This window comes from Somniosus microcephalus, chromosome 12 (assembly GCF_052327205.1).
Source record: "Somniosus microcephalus isolate GS21.2 chromosome 12, FLI_Smic_1.0, whole genome shotgun sequence".
NCBI lineage: Eukaryota > Metazoa > Chordata > Chondrichthyes > Squaliformes > Somniosidae > Somniosus > Somniosus microcephalus.
The window spans coordinates 887,824-904,823 of record NC_140998.1 but is presented as its reverse complement, the minus strand read 5'-3'; the positions used below and the strand labels follow the sequence as shown (position 1 = coordinate 904,823).

Genomic DNA, 17,000 nt, shown 5'->3' with positions numbered 1-17,000 from the left:
ATCATGCCACTGCTTTTAGTTCCCCTCAAAGTAATAAAGACAGCTCTGTTCACATCTAGTTCAGAAGGTTGTGTGTGGGGCGGGCAGCTGATGCCTGGGATGCGTGGTGCCTAGGAGAGGTGTACGCATGTGTCAATGTCACTGGGATGATCACACGGACAAGTCAATGTAGCTTAATGGGGTGGAAGATCGGAGCTTGCAGATGAAGCTATTTTGGATCAAGGGAGCCACATTGACTTTGTATAGCTAGACTTCAACAAGGCTTTTGATACGAGCCACATACAACGTTCATCCATAAAATAGAAAAACACGGAATAAGTGGGCAATCATTGGCGACATTGAAGGAGACCGAGAGCTTTCCGCCATGGTGTTGTTGGAGTAGTGGGAATTAACTAGTGGATACCGAAGGATTAGTGTTGGGACTTTTGATATTCCCATGGTATATCAATAATTTGCAAGTGCAGACTGGCAAATTTTGACAACTGGGGAGGGTTGATCAGGAGCAGGAAGATCCAGATAGATTGGAAGTTGGACTGAGAAACAAAACATGCACTTTAATGTGAACACAGTAATCAGACTAGGGAAGGATCAGAACTATAGAATGAACAGTGTTAGTCTACAGCAAGGATTCTCACACCGGGGGTCCGCGACAAGATTTCAAGGGGTCCACCAAATCAGCATCTTTCAAAAATAAAATCTTTTTAAAAATCCCATTATGCGAGCAAGGGTAACAAAAAAAAAAAGCGAGACTGATCACTACCAACGTCAGTGGTGCCCCGTTTATTACTAAGAATGAGATCTCAAAATAGGCCATATTTATTTTTACCCACATCAAAACAGAAGAAAAATAAGAGTTTAGTTCACGCTCCCCCTCGCCCCCGATATTGGAGAGACTGCGCCCCCCCCTCGCCCCCGATGTTGGAGAGACTGCACCCCCACTGCTCGCCCGCGATGTTGGACAGGAGACCCCGCCCTCTCACTCCCGATGTTGGAGAGGAGACCCCACCTCCTCACTCCTGATGTTGGAGGAGACCCCGCCCCCTCACTCCCAATGTTGGTGGAGACCCCGCCCCCTCACTCCCGATGTTGGAGAGGAGACCCCGCCCCCTCACTCCCGATGTTGGAGAGGAGACCCCTCCCCCTCACTCCCGATGTTGGAGGCCCCGCCCCCTCACTCTCGATGTTGGCGAGGAGCCCCCGCCCCCTCACTCTCGATGTTGGAGGCCCCGCCCCCTCACTCAATGTTGGAGGAGACCCCGCCCCCTCACTCTCGATGTTGGAGGAGACCCCGCCCCCTCACTCTCGATGTTGGAGGAGACCCCGCCCCCTCACTCCCGATGTTGGCGAGGAGACCCTGCCCCCTCACTCTCGATGTTGGAGGAGACCCCGCCCCCTCACTCTCGATGTTGGAGGAGACCCCGCCCCCTCACTCTCGATGTTGGAGGAGACCCCGCCCCCTCACTCGATGTTGGAGGAGACCCTGCCCCCTCACTCGATGTTGGAGGAGACCCCGCCCCCTCACTCCCGATGTTGGCGAGGAGACCTCGCCCCCTCACTCTCGATGTTGGAGGAGACCCCGCCCCCTCACTCTCGATGTTGGAGGCCCCGCCCCCTCACTCAATGTTGGAGGAGACCCCGCCCCCTCACTCTCGATGTTGGAGGAGACCCCGCCCCCTCACTCGATGTTGGAGGAGACCCCGCCCCCTCACTCCCGATGTTGGCGAGGAGACCTCGCCCCCTCACTCTCGATGTTGATCATGGCTGATCATCCAAACTCAGTACCCTGTCCCTGCCTTCTCCCCTCAGTGAAGCAATGTCTCATCTCAGTCCTAAATGTCCCACCCCGAGCCTGCTCCACCATTCAATATGATCATGGCTGATCCTCTATCTCAATACCATATTCCCGCTTTCTCCCCATACCCCTTGATGCCTTTTGTGTCTAACAATCTATTTATCTCCTCCTTAAATATATTCAGTGACTTGGCCTCCACAGCCTTCTGTGGTAGAGAATTCCACAGGCTCACCACCCTCTGAGTGAAGAAATTTCTCCTCATCTCAGTCCTAAATGTCCTACCCCGTATCCTGAGACTGTGACCCCTCCTTCTCGATCCCCCAGTCACGGGAAACATCCTCCTAGCATCTAGTCTGTCTAGCCCTGTCAGAATTTTATATGTTTCAATGAGATCCCTTCTCATTCTTCTAAACTCTGGTGAATACAGGCCTAGTCGACCCAATCTCTCCTCATACGACAGTCCTGCCATCCCAGGAATCAGTCTGGTGAATGGAGCAGGCTCGAGGGGCCGAATGGCCTGCTCCTGCTCCTATCTTCTATGTTTGCTGCACTCCCTCTATGGCAAGTATATCCTTTCTTAAGTAAGGAGACCAAAACTGCACTCAGTAGTCCAGGTGTGGTCTCACCAAGGCTGTTGTAAGACATCCTTGCTCCTGTAATCAAATCCTCTGAGTACTTGTGCCTTCTAGATGGTGGAAATCAGTATTTGTAGGGAAATGGTGTTAGGGAAATTGACGGGATTGAAGGCCGATAAATCCCCAGGGCCTGATAATCTACGTGCTAAGGTACTCAAGGAAGTGGCCCTAGAAATAGTAGATGCATTGCTGGTCATCTTCCAAAATTCTATAGACTCTGGAACAGTTCCTATGGATTGGAGGGTAGCTAATGTAACCCCACTATTCAAAAAAGGTGGTAGAGAGAAAAGGCGGGGAATTATAGACCGGTAAGCCTGACATCGGTAGTGGGGAAAATGCTAGAGTCCATTGTAAAAGATGTAATAGCAGAGCACTTGGAAAACAGTGACAGGATCGGACAAAGTCAACATGGATTTACAAAAGGTAAATCGTGCTTGACTAATCTACTGTAACTTTTTGAGGATGTAACTTGTAAAATAGATAAGGGAGAACCAGTGGATGTGGTGTATTTGGACTTTCAGAAGGCTTTCGATAAGGTCCCGCATAAGAGATTAGCGTGTAAAGTTAAAGCACAAGGTATTGGGGGCAAGGTACTGACTTGGATAGAGAACTGGTTGGCAGACAGAAAGCAAAGAGTTGGAATAAACGGGTCTTTTTCAGAGTGGCAGGCAGTGACTGGTGGGGTACCGCAGGGAGCGGTGCTGGGACCCCAGCTATTCACAATATATATTAATGATCTAGACGAGGGAACTAGATGTAATATCTCCAAGTTTGCAGACAACACAAAGCTGGGTGGGCGTGTGCTGTGAGGAGGATGCCGAGAAACTCCAGTATGATTTGGACAGGTTGGGTGATCGGGCAGATGCATGGCAGATGCAGTATAATGTGGATAAATGCGAGGTTATCCACTTTGGTGGCAAAAACAGGAAGACAGATTATTATCTGAACAGCAATCGATTGGGAGAAGGGTAAGTGCAACGAGACCTGGGTGTCCTTGTGCACCAGTCGCTGAAGGTAAGCATGCAGGTGCAGCAGGCGGTTAAGAAGGCAAATGGTATGTTGGCCTTCGTAGCGAGAGGATTCGAGTACAGGAACAAGGATGTCTTGCTGCAGTTGTACAGGGCCTTGGTGAGACCACACCTTGAGTATTGTGTACAGTTTTGGTCGTCTTATCTGAGGAAGGATGTTCTTGCCATGGAGGGAGTTCAGCGAAGATTCACCACTGGTACCTGGGATGGCAGGAATGACGTATGAGGAGAGATTGGGTCGATTGGGCTTATACTCACTGGAGTTTAGAAGAATGAGAGGGGATCTCATTGAAACTTATAAAATTCTAACAGGACTGGACAGACTAGATGCAGGAAGGATGTTCCCAATGGCGGGGGAGTCCAGAACCAGGGGTCACAGTCTAAAGATAAGGGGTAAGCCATTTAGGACAGAGATGAGGAGGAATTTCTTCACCCAGAGAGTGGTGAACCTGTGGAATTCTCTACCACAGAAGGCAGTAGAGGCCAATTCATTAAATATATTCAAGAAGGAGTTAGATAGCTAAAGGGATCAAGGGATATGGGGAGAAGGCAGGGACAGGGTACTGAGTTTGGATGATCAGCCATGATCTCATTGAATGGCGGAGCAGGCTCGAGGGGTCGAATGGCCTACTTCTGCTCCTAGTTTCTATGTTAGGTTTTGGGGAGTCAGGAGGCGAGACACTCACCGCAGAATACCCAGCCTCTGACCTGCTCTTGTTGCCACATTATTTATGTGGCTGGTCCAGTTAAGTTTCTGGTCAATGCTGACCCCCCCCCCCCCCCCCCAGGATGTTGACGGTGGGGGATTCGGCAATGGTAATGCCGTTGAATGTCAAGGGGCGGTGGTTAGACTCTCGCTTGTTGGAGATAGTCATTGCCTGGCACTTCTGTGGCGCGAATGTTCACACAGAATCACAGAAACCCCACAGTGCAGATAGAGGCCATTTCGGCCCATCGAGCCTGCACCGACACATATCCCACCCGATCCCCGTAACCCCTACACCAACACATATCCCACCCTATCCCTGTAACCCCACGTATTTAATCCCCCTAACACTAAGGGTCCTGCCACTTATCAGCCCAAGCCTGAACGTCGTCCAGGTCTTGTTGTATGCAGGCATGGACTGATTCACTATCTGAGGAGTTGTGAATGGTGCGGAGCACTGTGCAGTCATCAGCAAATATCCTCATTTCTGACCTTATGTTGGAGGGAAGGTCATTGATGAAGCAGCTGAAGATGGTTGGGTCTAGGACACTGCCCTGAGGAACTCCTGCAGCGATGTCCTGGGGCTGTAATGATTGACCTTCAACCACCACAACCATCTTCCTTTGTGCTTGGTACTGTCAAAAGCACCAAAGGCGACATGAGGAAAAACTTTTTTACGCGAGTGGTTTGGATGTGGAATGCATTGCCTGAAAGGGCGGTGGAGGCAGACTCAATTGTGGCTTTCAAAAGGAAATTGGATAAGTACCTGAGGGGAAAAAATTTGCAGGGCTACGGGGAAAGGGCAGGGGAGTGGGACTAGCTGAAGTGCTCTTGCAGAGAGCCAGCACGGGCTCAATGGGCCGAATGGCCTCCTTCTGTGCTGTAATCATTCTGTGATTCTAGTCCAGTAGGGTCTAGGTGACTAAAGGCACAGCCGTCGGTGGTGGGGCAAAGGGAGGAGGAAATACATAAGAGCCCAGAGTTAGAGGAATGGAAAGTTTGGAAGGGGTGGGGCTTGTAGGGCTGGAGGACGTTACAAAGATAGGGAAGGGCAAAGCCACGTAGGCTTGCTTTCATTTTGTATGTAATCCCGCCAAGTGTCACGCCTTGGGAACTCCCATCTCCAGCTGATGTCAGGCCCCATCTTCAGCCACAACCCAGGATGTCCCTTCTCCCAAAGCCACAGCTCAGTAGCTCCCATTTCCCATAACTTGGAATCTGAACTCTCACCAGCACCACACGCTCTCCTCCCACCTCCCTCCAGCACAGTAGTCCAAAATTCCTGGTTACAACTTCAAGTAATGCTTTGCCCAGGATCTGTTGGGAAGCTGGGCATATTTTAGCTTCTTATTTCAGTGGTTGCCGGGAAGCGCTCAGCATTTAAGGAGCACGTACGCTCTGGCATCGATGCATTGTGCAAATTGTTACCAATCAGACGAGACTGAAATGCAGAGCTGAAGAATCCATCGCCAGGGCCACTGTAAGAAAAAAGGACAAAAGAACATGGCAATTCCTGCTTGACTTTAGAACAGAAAAGTCATCCAATTGCATAGTTACATAATTTATCAGGATGACAGAGATGACTGCACGCTTTGGACATAATGCATTTATTCACACCTTTGCCCTGCAGTGATGACCAGCCTCCTGATTTTGCAGCCATTAGTACAAGGCTCCAGGCACCAGCAAGTGGCAGAGTCTCGTGGTGTTGGTCATCTGCCAAACACTACCACAGTATTAAGTTCTGCTTTCAATCCTGCCATCATAGAATAAGAGGTTTACGTCACAGAAGGAGGCCATTTAGCCCATTGTGTCTGTGCCGGCTGAAAAAGAGCCATCGAGCCGAATCCCACTTTCCAGCTCTTGGTCCGTAGCCCTGTAGGTTACGGCAGTTCAAGAGCATATCCAAGTACTTTTTAAATGTGATGAGGGTTTCTGCCTCTACCACCCTTTCAGGCAGTGAGTTCCAGATCCCCACCGCCCTCTGGGTGAAAAAAGTTCTCCTCAACTCCCCATTAATTCTTCTACCAATTACTGTAAATCTATGCCCCTGCTAGGGGAAATAGATCCTTCCGAGCCACTCTATCTAGGCCCCTCATAATTTTATACACCTCAATAAGGTCTCCCCTCAGCAACCAACCTCAAAGAAACCAACCCCAGCCTATCCATTCTTTCCTCATAGCTAAAATTCTCCAGTCCTGGCAACATCCTCGTAAATCTCCTCTGTACCCTCTCTAGTGCAATCACATCCTTCCTGTAATGTGGTGACCTGAACTGCACGCAGTATTCTTGCTGTGGCCTAACTAGTGTTTTATACAGTTCTAGCACAACCTCCCTGCTCTTGTATTCTATGCCGGGGCTAATAAAGGAAAGTATCCCGTATGCCTTATCAACCACCACATCTTCAAGGATCTGTGGACATGCACTCCAAGGATCCTCTGTTCCTCGACAATTCTCAGTATCCTACCGCCATTTATCGTGTATTCCGTTGCCTTGTTAGCCCTCCCCAAATGTATTACCTCACACTTTTCCGGACTGAATTTCATTTGTCTTTTTTCTGTCCACCTGACCAGTCCATTGATACCTTCCTTCCTCACTATCAGCCCTATCAGCCACACGGCCAATTTTTGTATCATCTGCAATCTTCAAAGGTGAGACCACACCTGGAGTATTGTGGACAGTTTTGGTCTCCTTATCTAAGGAAGGATATACTTGCCATAGAGGGAGTGAAACTAAGGTTCACCAGACTGGTTCCTGGGATGGGGGGATTGTCCTATGAGGAGTGATTGAGTAGACTAGGCCTATATTCTCCAGAGTTTAGAAGAATGAGAGGTGATCTCATTGAAACATACAAAATTCTTACAGGGCTTGACAGGGTAGATGCAGGGAGGATGTTTCCCCTGGCTGGGGAGTCTAGAACCAGGGGTCACAGTCCCAGAATAAGGGGTCGGCCATTCAGGACTGAGATGAGGGAAAATTTCTTCACTGAGGGAGGTGAATCTTTGGAATTCTCTACCCCAGAGGGCTGTGGAGGCTCAGTCATTGGGTATATTCAAGACAGAGAGCGATAGATTTTTGAATATTAAGGGAATCAAGGGATATGGGGATAGTGCAGGAAAGTGGAGAGGAGGTGGAAGATCAGCCATGATCTTACTGAATGGCAGAGCAGGCTCGAGGGGCCAAATGGCCGACTCCTGCTCCTATTTCAAACGTTCTTACAGGTTTTATATTCTCTCTGGATTTTATATCCTTTCAATTTCTCACACTTTTTGACTGATTGCACTTTTGGTTACTGATGCTCTGTGCATTGCTAGAATGCCAATTTAATGTTTATTTTAATTATTTTCCATCACTCCTTTATTTTCAACAGGTATTTTGTTGCTATTATTCTGCAACTTCCACACTCTCTCTCCAAACCTCCCTTGGGTACTCCTACAGTCCCACTCCCCTCGTACTCCTACAGTCCCACTCCCCCCCTCGTACTCCGACAGTCCCACTCCCCTCGTACTCCTACAGTCCCACTCCCCCCGTCGTACTCCTACAGTTCCACTGCCCCTCGTACTCCTACAGTCCCACTCCCCCCGTCGTACTCCTACAGTCCCACTGCCCCTCGTACTCCTACAGTCCCACTCCCCTCGTACTCCTACAGTCCCACTCCCCTCGTACTCCTACAGTCCCACTACCCCCCTCGTACTCGTACAGTCCCACTCCCCCCTCGTACTCCTGCAGTCCCACTCCCCCCTCGTACTCCTGCAGTCCCACTCCCCCCTCGTACTCCTGCAGTCCCACTCCCCCCTCGTACTCCTACAGTCCCACTCCCCCCTCGTACTCCTACAGTCCCACTCCCCTCTCGTACTCCTACAGTCCCACTCCCCCCTCGTACTCGTACAGTCCCACTCCCCCCTCGTACTCCTACAGTCCCACTGCCCCCTCGTACTCCCACAGTCCCACTCCCCCCTCGTACTCCCACAGTCCCACTCCCCCCTCGTACTCCCACAGTCCCACTGCCCCCTCGTACTCCCACAGTCCCACTGCCCCCTCGTACTCCCACAGTCCCACTGCCCCCTCGTACTCCCACAGTCCCACTGCCCCCTCGTACTCCCACAGTCCCACTGCCCCCTCGTACTCCTACAGTCCCACTGCCCCCTCGTACTCCTACAGTCCCACTCCCCCCTCGTACTCCTACAGTCCCACTGCCCCCTCGTACTCCCACAGCCCCCTCGTACTCCCAGTCCCACTCCCCCCTCGTACTCCCACAGTCCCACTCCCCCCTCGTACTCCTACAGTCCCACTCGCCCCCTCGTACTCCTACAGTCCCACTCCCCCCTCGTACTCCTACAGTCCCACTCCCCCCTCGTAGTCCTCCAGTCCCACTCCCCCCTCGTACTAGTCCCACTCCCCCCTCGTACTCCTCCAGTCCCACTCCCCCCTCGTACTCCTCCAGTCCCACTGCCCCCTCGTACTCCTACAGTCCCATTCCCCCCTCGTACTCCTACAGTCCCACTCCCCCCTCGTACTACAGTCCCACTCCCCCCTCGTACTCCTCCAGTCCCACTCCCCCCTCGTACTCCTACAGTCCTACTCCCCCCCTCGTACTCCTACAGTCCCACTCCCCCCCTCGTACTCCTACAGTCCCACTGCCCCCTCGTACTCCTACAGTCCCACTCCCCCCTCGTACTCCTACAGTCCCACTCCCCCCTCGTACTCCTACAGTCCCACTCCCCCCTCGTACTCCTACAGTCCCACTCCCCCCTCGTACTACAGTCCCACTCCCCCCTCGTACTCGTACAGTCCCAGTCCCCCCTCGTACTCCTACAGTCCCACTCCCCCCTCGTACTCCCACAGTCCCACTCCCCCCTCGTACTCCTACAGTCCCACTCCCCCCTCGTACTCCCACAGTCCCACTCCCCCCTCGTACTCCCACAGTCCCACTCCCCCCTCGTACTCGTACAGTCCCACTCCCCCCTCGTACTCCTACAGTCCCACTCCCCCCTCGTACTCCTACAGTCCCACTCCCCCCTCGTACTCCTACAGTCCCACTCCCCCCTCGTACTCCTACAGTCCCACTCCCCCCTCGTACTCCTGCAGTCCCACTCCCCCCCTCGTACTCCTACAGTCCTACTCCCCCCTCGTACTCCCACAGTCCCACTCCCCCCTCGTACTCCTACAGTCCTACTCCCCCCTCGTACTCCTACAGTCCCACTCCCCCCTCGTACTCCTACAGTCCCACTCCCCCCTCGTACTCCTACAGTCCTACTCCCCCCTCGTACTCCCACAGTCCCACTCCCCCCTCGTACTCCTACAGTCCTACTCCCCCCTCGTACTCCCACAGTCCCACTCCCCCCTCGTACTCCTACAGTCCCACTCCCCCCTCGTACTCCTACAGTCCTACTCCCCCCTCGTACTCCCACAGTCCCACTCCCCCCTCGTACTCCTACAGTCCTACTCCCCCCTCGTACTCCCACAGTCCCACTCCCCCCTCGTACTCCTACAGTCCCACTCCCCCCTCGTACTCCCACAGTCCCACTCCCCCCTCGTACTCCTACAGTCCCACTCCCCCCTCGTACTCCTACAGTCCCACTCCCCCCTCGTACTCCTACAGTCCCACTCCCCCCTCGTACTCCTACAGTCCCACTCCCCCCTCGTACTCCTACAGTCCCACTCCCCCCTCGTACTCCTACAGTCCTACTCCCCCCTCGTACTCCCACAGTCCCACTCCCCCCTCGTACTCCTACAGTCCCACTCCCCCCTCGTACTCCTACAGTCCCACTCCCCCCTCGTACTCCCACAGTCCCACTCCCCCCTCGTACTCCCACAGTCCCACTCCCCCCTCGTACTCCTACAGTCCCACTCCCCCCTCGTACTCCTACAGTCCCACTCCCCCCTCGTACTCCTACAGTCCCACTCCCCCCTCGTACTCCTACAGTCCCACTCCCCCCTCGTACTCCTACAGTCCCACTCCCCCCTCGTACTCCTACAGTCCCACTCCCCCCTCGTACTCCCACAGTCCCACTCCCCCCTCGTACTCCTACAGTCCCACTCCCCCCTCGTACTCCTACAGTCCCACTCCCCCCTCGTACTCCCACAGTCCCACTCCCCCCTCGTACTCCCACAGTCCCACTCCCCCCTCGTACTCCTACAGTCCCACTCCCCCCCTCGTACTCCTGCAGTCCCACTCCCCCCTCGTACTCCTGCAGTCCCACTCCCCCCTCGTACTCCTGCAGTCCCACTCCCCCCTCGTAGTCCTGCAGTCCCACTCCCCCCTCGTAGTCCTGCAGTCCCACTCCCCCCTCGTACTCCTGCAGTCCCACTCCCCCCTCGTACTCCTGCAGTCCCACTCCCCCCTCGTACTCCTACAGTCCCACTCCCCCCTCGTAGTCCTGCAGTCCCACTCCCCCCTCGTACTCCTGCAGTCCCACTCCCCCCTCGTACTCCTACAGTCCCACTCCCCCCTCGTACTCCTACAGTCCCACTCCCCCCTCGTACTCCTACAGTCCCACTCCCCCCTCGTACTACAGTCCCACTCCCCCCTCGTACTCCTACAGTCCTACTCCCCCCTCGTACTCCTACAGTCCCACTCCCCCCTCGTACTCCTGCTGTCCCACAGCCCCCTCGTACTCCTGCAGTCCCACTCCCCCCTCGTACTCCTACAGTCCCACTCCCCCCTCGTACTACAGTCCCACTGCCCCCTCGTACTACAGTCCCACTCCCACCTCGTACTCCTACAGTCCCACTGCCCCCTCGGGTACTCCTACAGTCCCACTACCCCCTCGTACGCCTACAGTCCCACTCCCCCCCCTCGTACTCCTACAGTCCCACTCCCCCCTCGTACTCCTACAGTCCCACTCCCCCCTCGGGTACTCCTACAGTCCCACTCTCCCCTCGTACTCCTACAGTCCCACTCCCCCCTCGGGTACTCCTACAGTCCCACTCTCCCCCGCCCAGCACCCCCCCACCCCACTTGGGAATTACTACAGTCCCCACTCCGGTATTACTACAGTCCCCACTCCAGGGAGTGCCAGCATTTTGACCCAGCGACGATGAAGGATCGGCGATATAATCGCAAGTCAGGATGGCGTGTGACTTGGAAGGGAACTTGGAGGTGGTGGTGTTCCCATGTACCTGCTGCTCCTGTCCTTCTAGGTGGAAGAGGTCGCGGGTTGGGGAGGTGCTGCCGAAGAAGCCTTGGCGCGTTGCTGCAGTGCATCTTGTAGATGATACACACTGCAGCCACAGTGTGCCGGTGGTGCAGAGAATTGGGAGCAGCAACAAGTGCGGACTGACCCTTGAGGGAACAGGTGAAGGAGGAGTGAGGAAATAAAGCCCGAGGCTCGAGGCCCAGACCGAGCTATTGGGAGCAGCAGCGAGAGCAGACCTCAACAGGCAACATTCGAAAGTGACTTCAGAGATTAAAAGTGATATCGGCACCAAGGAAAGAGCTGATTGGTAACTAGGACCTGGTGAGTATTTCTGCGGTCCAGTAGTTAAAGTAAAAGAAAGGTCTCTAGTTTAGAGTAAGTAGTGTGTAAAGTCCCTAGTGTATTTAATATTCCTTAATTTAAAGGAAGTAAAGTGAGTAAATTAAGGGTAGGACATGGCAGGGCACCTCAGCACAGGAGGAGCACTCCACACTGCCACGTGGGAAGTCAGGGACACTTTCGGTGTCCAGGAAGTGTCTCCAGCTGCAGCTACTCGAAATCCACGTTTCGGAGCTGAAGCTGTGGCTGGAGTCACTGTGGAGCATCCGCGAGGCTGAGATCTTCATGGATAGCACGTTTAACGAGGTGGTTACACCGCAGCTAAAGACTGCGCAGACAGACAGGAAATGGGTGACCGCCAGACAGAGTAAAAGAACTAGGAAGGTAGTGCAGGAATCCCGAGTCCATCTCCCTCTCCAACAGATATTCCACTTTGGATACTGCTGGGGGAGATGGTTTCTCAGGGGAATGCAGCAAGAGCCAAGTCCGTGGCACTGCGAGTGGCTCAGCTGCACAGGAGGGGAGGAAAAAGAGTGGGAGAGCAATAGTGATAGGGGATTCTATCGTAAGGGGAACAGATAGACGTTTCTGTGGCCACAGACATGACTCCAGGATGGTATGCTGTCTCCTTGGAGCCAGGGTCAAGGATGTCACTGAGCGGCTGCAGGACATTCTGAAGGGGAGGGTGAACAGCCAGAGGTCGTGGTCCATATCTGTACCAATGACATGGTTAGAAAGAGGGACGAGGTCCTGCAAGCAGAATATAGGGGGTTGGAAATAAATTAAAAAGCAGGACCTCAAAGGTAGTTGTAATGTATGTAATGTATATATACCTTAAGGGACAGAACTACTTTTTACAGCTCCTGTATACTGTAGTACCGGCAGTGACCACACCTGTATATAAACCCTGACTCGTGATCTGCAGAGTTAGTTCTAGAGTAACCCTCATTCAGTAAACACCTGTTGAATCATTCCCTGCAGTCTGATTATTGAAGGACACAACATTAAGATACAGGGACATAACATTGGCGACGAGGCAGATTCGAACCTACCTGCAACTCTGCATCACCTCCCAGGGATTCGCTCCTGGAGAACAGTGGAAGAAGGTCGAGTCCAGAAGCATGGGCGTCGACCACGGGCAACCGCCCAGTCATCCAGCGGAGATTTGAGCATCGCAGGGGAGGCTGTCGAGAGCCAGGCTTGGCTTTCCAGTCATGGTGGTCCAGCGAAACGGGCTGGCAACAGGTACTGCGCAGACCCTTCCCGGACAGCGGCGGGCTAGAGCCCGACCGAGCGGCACAGAAAAAGGCCGAGCAGCGTCGACGGGGGAGAGAGGGCAGAGCGCACAGGGTGCAGCCGATGTTCAGGACTGAGCGGCGTCAACGGGGGAGAGAGATGAGAGAGAGCAGAGCACAGCCGGTGGTCAAGGGCCGAGCAGCGTCAACGGGGGAGAGAGGCGCGCAGGAAAACACGAGGCGCTGCCATTGCCACGAGGACTGCAGAGAGTGGCGTTGGCAGCAGCAGCGCGCGAAACCCACAGGGCGTCGCCATTTGCCACGAGGACCGCCATGAGCGGCGTTGGCAGCAGCGCGGGAGACGCCATTTAAGCTGCAGCGGGGAAGAAAGGAAAGCGCGGGAGACGCCATTTTAAGCCAGTCTAACCACACCCAAAAATGCCAAAGAGTGGCAGTATCACAGCGTTCGACAATGAAGTCAAAGATTGGACGACATATGTCGAACGCATAGAAGTATACTGCAAGGCGAATGAAGTGCCAGATGACAAGAAAGCGCTGGTATTGTTGAATTCAATGGGTGCAAAAACGTATGGCTTACTACGAAACCTAGTAACCCCAGAGAAGCCAGTAGAAAAGGATTTTGAAAACATAGTGTCAATCCTACAGGACCACTTAAACCCCACACCGCTGCTGATAGAAAGATTTAAGTTTCACAAAAGGAACCAGCATAAAGATGAAAGTAATGCTGAGTATTTAACGGATCTGCGCAAGCTATCGAAACACTGCCAGTTTGGAACGGGACTAGCAGATACTTTAAGGGACAAGTTTGTGTGTGGGCTTCAAAGTGAAGGAACCCAGAAACGGCTTCTTTCAGAAAAGGATCTTACGCTGGACAAGGCTTTCAGCATTGCAGTATCACACTGATATACCTATCAATTCGTCCAATAAAAGGCGACGAGTTAGGAACGTAACTAAAGGTTTTTATTGACTAAATAACAGAGCCCACCCTCGTGGGTGATCGGGTCCAACAAGGAGGAATACCAGCCAGTCGACTACCTTTATACCTGGGCAGGTAGGTGGAGCCATGGGCGGAGTCGGAGGTGGTCAGCCCAGGTATAACAGCGCGACAAGAGGCGACCTCGTATCGTGATACAACGGTGATAACAATACAACAGTGATAACTATAGTGTAACGATAAAGTGGTTTACCACATTCACCCCTTGTTTAGATTTGAGTCCGGCGGGGTGAAGTGTACTACCAGTTCTGGTATGTCAGTCTGTCCGGAGGCCTCGTAAGCCTCTCCGATCGTCGCAGCGGCGGTGCTGCATTATCCGGTGTTAGTGCTGGTGTCTGCGTGGTCGGCGAAGGCTCGTGGGGTTCCGGCATGCCGTCTACCTGGGCTGGAATTGGGGGGGTGGTGGGGGGGGGTAAAGGTGGTGTCGCCGGAGTGCCCGAGGGTGCGAGGTCTCGTAAGGAGACAGTGTCCTCCCGCCCGTCTGGGTAAGCCACGTAGGCGTACTGGGGGTTGGCGTGCAGGAGGTTCACCCTTTCGACCAGGGGGTCTGTTTTATGGGCCCTCACGTGCTTTAGCAGCAAGACGGGCCCCGGAGAGGTCAGCCAGGTTGGTAGAGTGGTTCCAGTAGTCGACTTCCTGGGGAAAACGAACATTCGTTCATGGGGGGTGGCGTTAACGGCAGTGCAAAGTAGTGACCGGATGGAGTGCAGCGCTGTCGGGAGGACTTCCTGCCAGCGGGAGGTTGGGAGGCCCTTAGACTTTAAGGCTAAGAGGACGGCCTTCCATACCGTCGCGTTCTCTCTTTCCACCTGGCCGTTCCCTTGGGGGTTGTAGCTGGTGGTCCTACTTGCTGCAATACCTCTCGCTAGTAGGAACTGACGGAGTTCCTCGCTCATGAAAGAGGAGCCCCGGTCACTATGTATATAGTTTGGGAACCCGAACAAGGCGAAGAGGTCGTTCAGGCATTTAATGACCGTGGTACTGGTCATGTCTGGGCAGGGGAAGGCAAAGGGGAAACGGGAGTACTCATCAACAATGTTGAGGAAGTACACATTACGGTCAGAGGACGGGAGGGGCCCCTTAAAGTCGATGCTCAGGCGCTCGAAGGGGCGGGTGGCCTTGATCAGGCTTGCTCTGTCCGGCCTAAAGAAGTGCGGTTTGCACTCGGCGCAGGTCTGGCAGTTCCTGGTTATGGTCCTGACCTCCTCGATGGAGTAGGGCAGGTTGCGGGCCTTAATGAAGTGGTAAAGTCTGGTGACCCCGGGGTGGCAGAGGTCGTTGTGGAGGGTCTGAAGTCTATCACTTTGCGCGCTGGCGCATGTAATTCGTGACAGAGCATCGGGGGGTTTGTTCAGCTTACCTGGCCGGTACAAGATATCATAATCGTAGGTGGAGAGCTCGATTCTCCACCTCAAGATCTTGTCATTCTTGATTTTGCCCCTCAGCTTGTTATTAAACATAAAAGCGACCGAACGTTGGTCGGTAAGGAGGGTAAATCGTTTGCCTGCCAGGTAGTGCCTCCAGCGTCGTACCGCCTCCACAATCGCCTGGGCCTCCTTCTCGACCGACGAGTGTCGGATCTCAGGGCCCTGTAGGGTCCTTGAGAAGAAGGCCACCGGTCTCCCCTCCTGGTTAAGGGTGGCGGCTAGGGCGAAGTCGGATGCATCGCTCTCGACTTGGAAGGGGATGGACTCATCCACTGCGTGCATAGTGGCCTTGGCAATGTCTCCCTTAATGAGGGAGAAGGCTGCGCACGCTTCCTCCGTAAGGGGGAAGGATGTGGACTTCATGAGGGGTCTGGCTTTGTCCGCATAATTGGGCACCCATTGGGCATAGTAGGCGAAGAGCCCCAGGGTTCTCTTAAGTGCCTTAGGGCTGTGGGGGAGGGGTAGCTCCATGAGGGGGCGCATTCTTTCGGGGTCGGGGCCGATGAGTCCGTTCTCTACTACACAGCCAAGGATGGCAAGGCGCGAGGTGTTAAACACACATTTCTCCTTATTGTAGGTGAGGTTCAGCCGTTGGGCTGTACGGAGGAATTTCTCCAGATTCACGTCGTGGTCCTGCCGGTCGCGGCCGCAGATGGTGACGTTATCTAGGTAGGGGAATGTGGCCTGCAGTCCGTTCTGGTCAACCATCCGGTCCATCTCCCTTTGGAAGACCGAGACCCCGTTGGTGACACCGAAGGGGACCCTAAGGAAGTGGTATAGGCGCCCATTCGCCTCGAAGGCGGTGTACTGGCGGTCCTCGGGGTGGATAGGGAGTTGGTGGTAGGCCGACTTAAGGTCGATGGTCGAGAATATGCGGTATTGTGCAATCTGATTGACCATGTCAGATATGCGGGGAAGGGGGTATGCGTCCAGCTGGGTGTATCTGTTTATGGTCTGGCTGTAGTCGATGACCAGGCGATTTTTATCGCCGGTCTTAACGACCACGACCTGGGCACGCCAGGGGCTGTTGCTCCCCTCGATGATGCCCTCCTTCAGGAGACGCTGCACCTCAGAGCAAATGAAAGCTCTGTCCCCAGCGCTGTACCGCCTGCTCTTGGTAGCGACGGGTTTGCAGTCGGGGGTGAGGTTAGCGAACAGGGAAGGTGGCGGCACCTTGAGGGTGGATAGGCTGCAGGTGTTACGCGGTGGGCGGTTTAACCTTCGCTGGTTGTCGACTGTGAGTGGGGGGAGGGGTCCACCGTATGCTAGGGTTACACTTTGGAGGTGGGATTGGAAGTCCAGCCCTAGTAGGACGGCAGCGCAGAGCTGGGGGAGGACGAGGAGTTTAAAGTTTTTATACTCTGTACCCTTAACCGACAAGGTCACAGCACAGTAGCCGCTAATGTCCGTGGCGTGGGACCTCGATGCCATCGAGATTCGGTTGCGCGTTGGCAGGACAGGGAGGGAGTAGTGGCTCACCGTGTCTGGGTGGATGAAGCTCTCCGTGCTTCCGCTGTCGAACAGGCAGGTCGTGGCGTGGCCGTTTACTTTGATGTCCATCATCGACTTGGACAGGTGGTGTGGGCGGGCTTGATCCAGAGTGACGGAGGCTAGCGTGTAGGTAAGCGAGTCGTTGTCGTCTGCGGGCGAGGCGGTCGTCGGGTCCGGGGGCCCGGTGGCAGTCGGG

The 17,000-nt window shown here is 54.1% G+C and overlaps 1 protein-coding gene across 1 annotated transcript in view; it reads right to left on the bottom strand.

The window, feature by feature from the left end:
* pomt2 (protein-O-mannosyltransferase 2) overlaps positions 1-17,000 on the bottom strand; it is a 242,484-nt gene that overhangs the window by 140,449 nt on the left and 85,035 nt on the right. Inside the window, exon 8 of the mRNA XM_086002508.1 lies at positions 5,557-5,639. Within this exon, the coding sequence (XP_085858634.1) occupies positions 5,557-5,639 (83 nt within the window). The remainder of the gene's footprint in view (positions 1-5,556; positions 5,640-17,000) is intronic.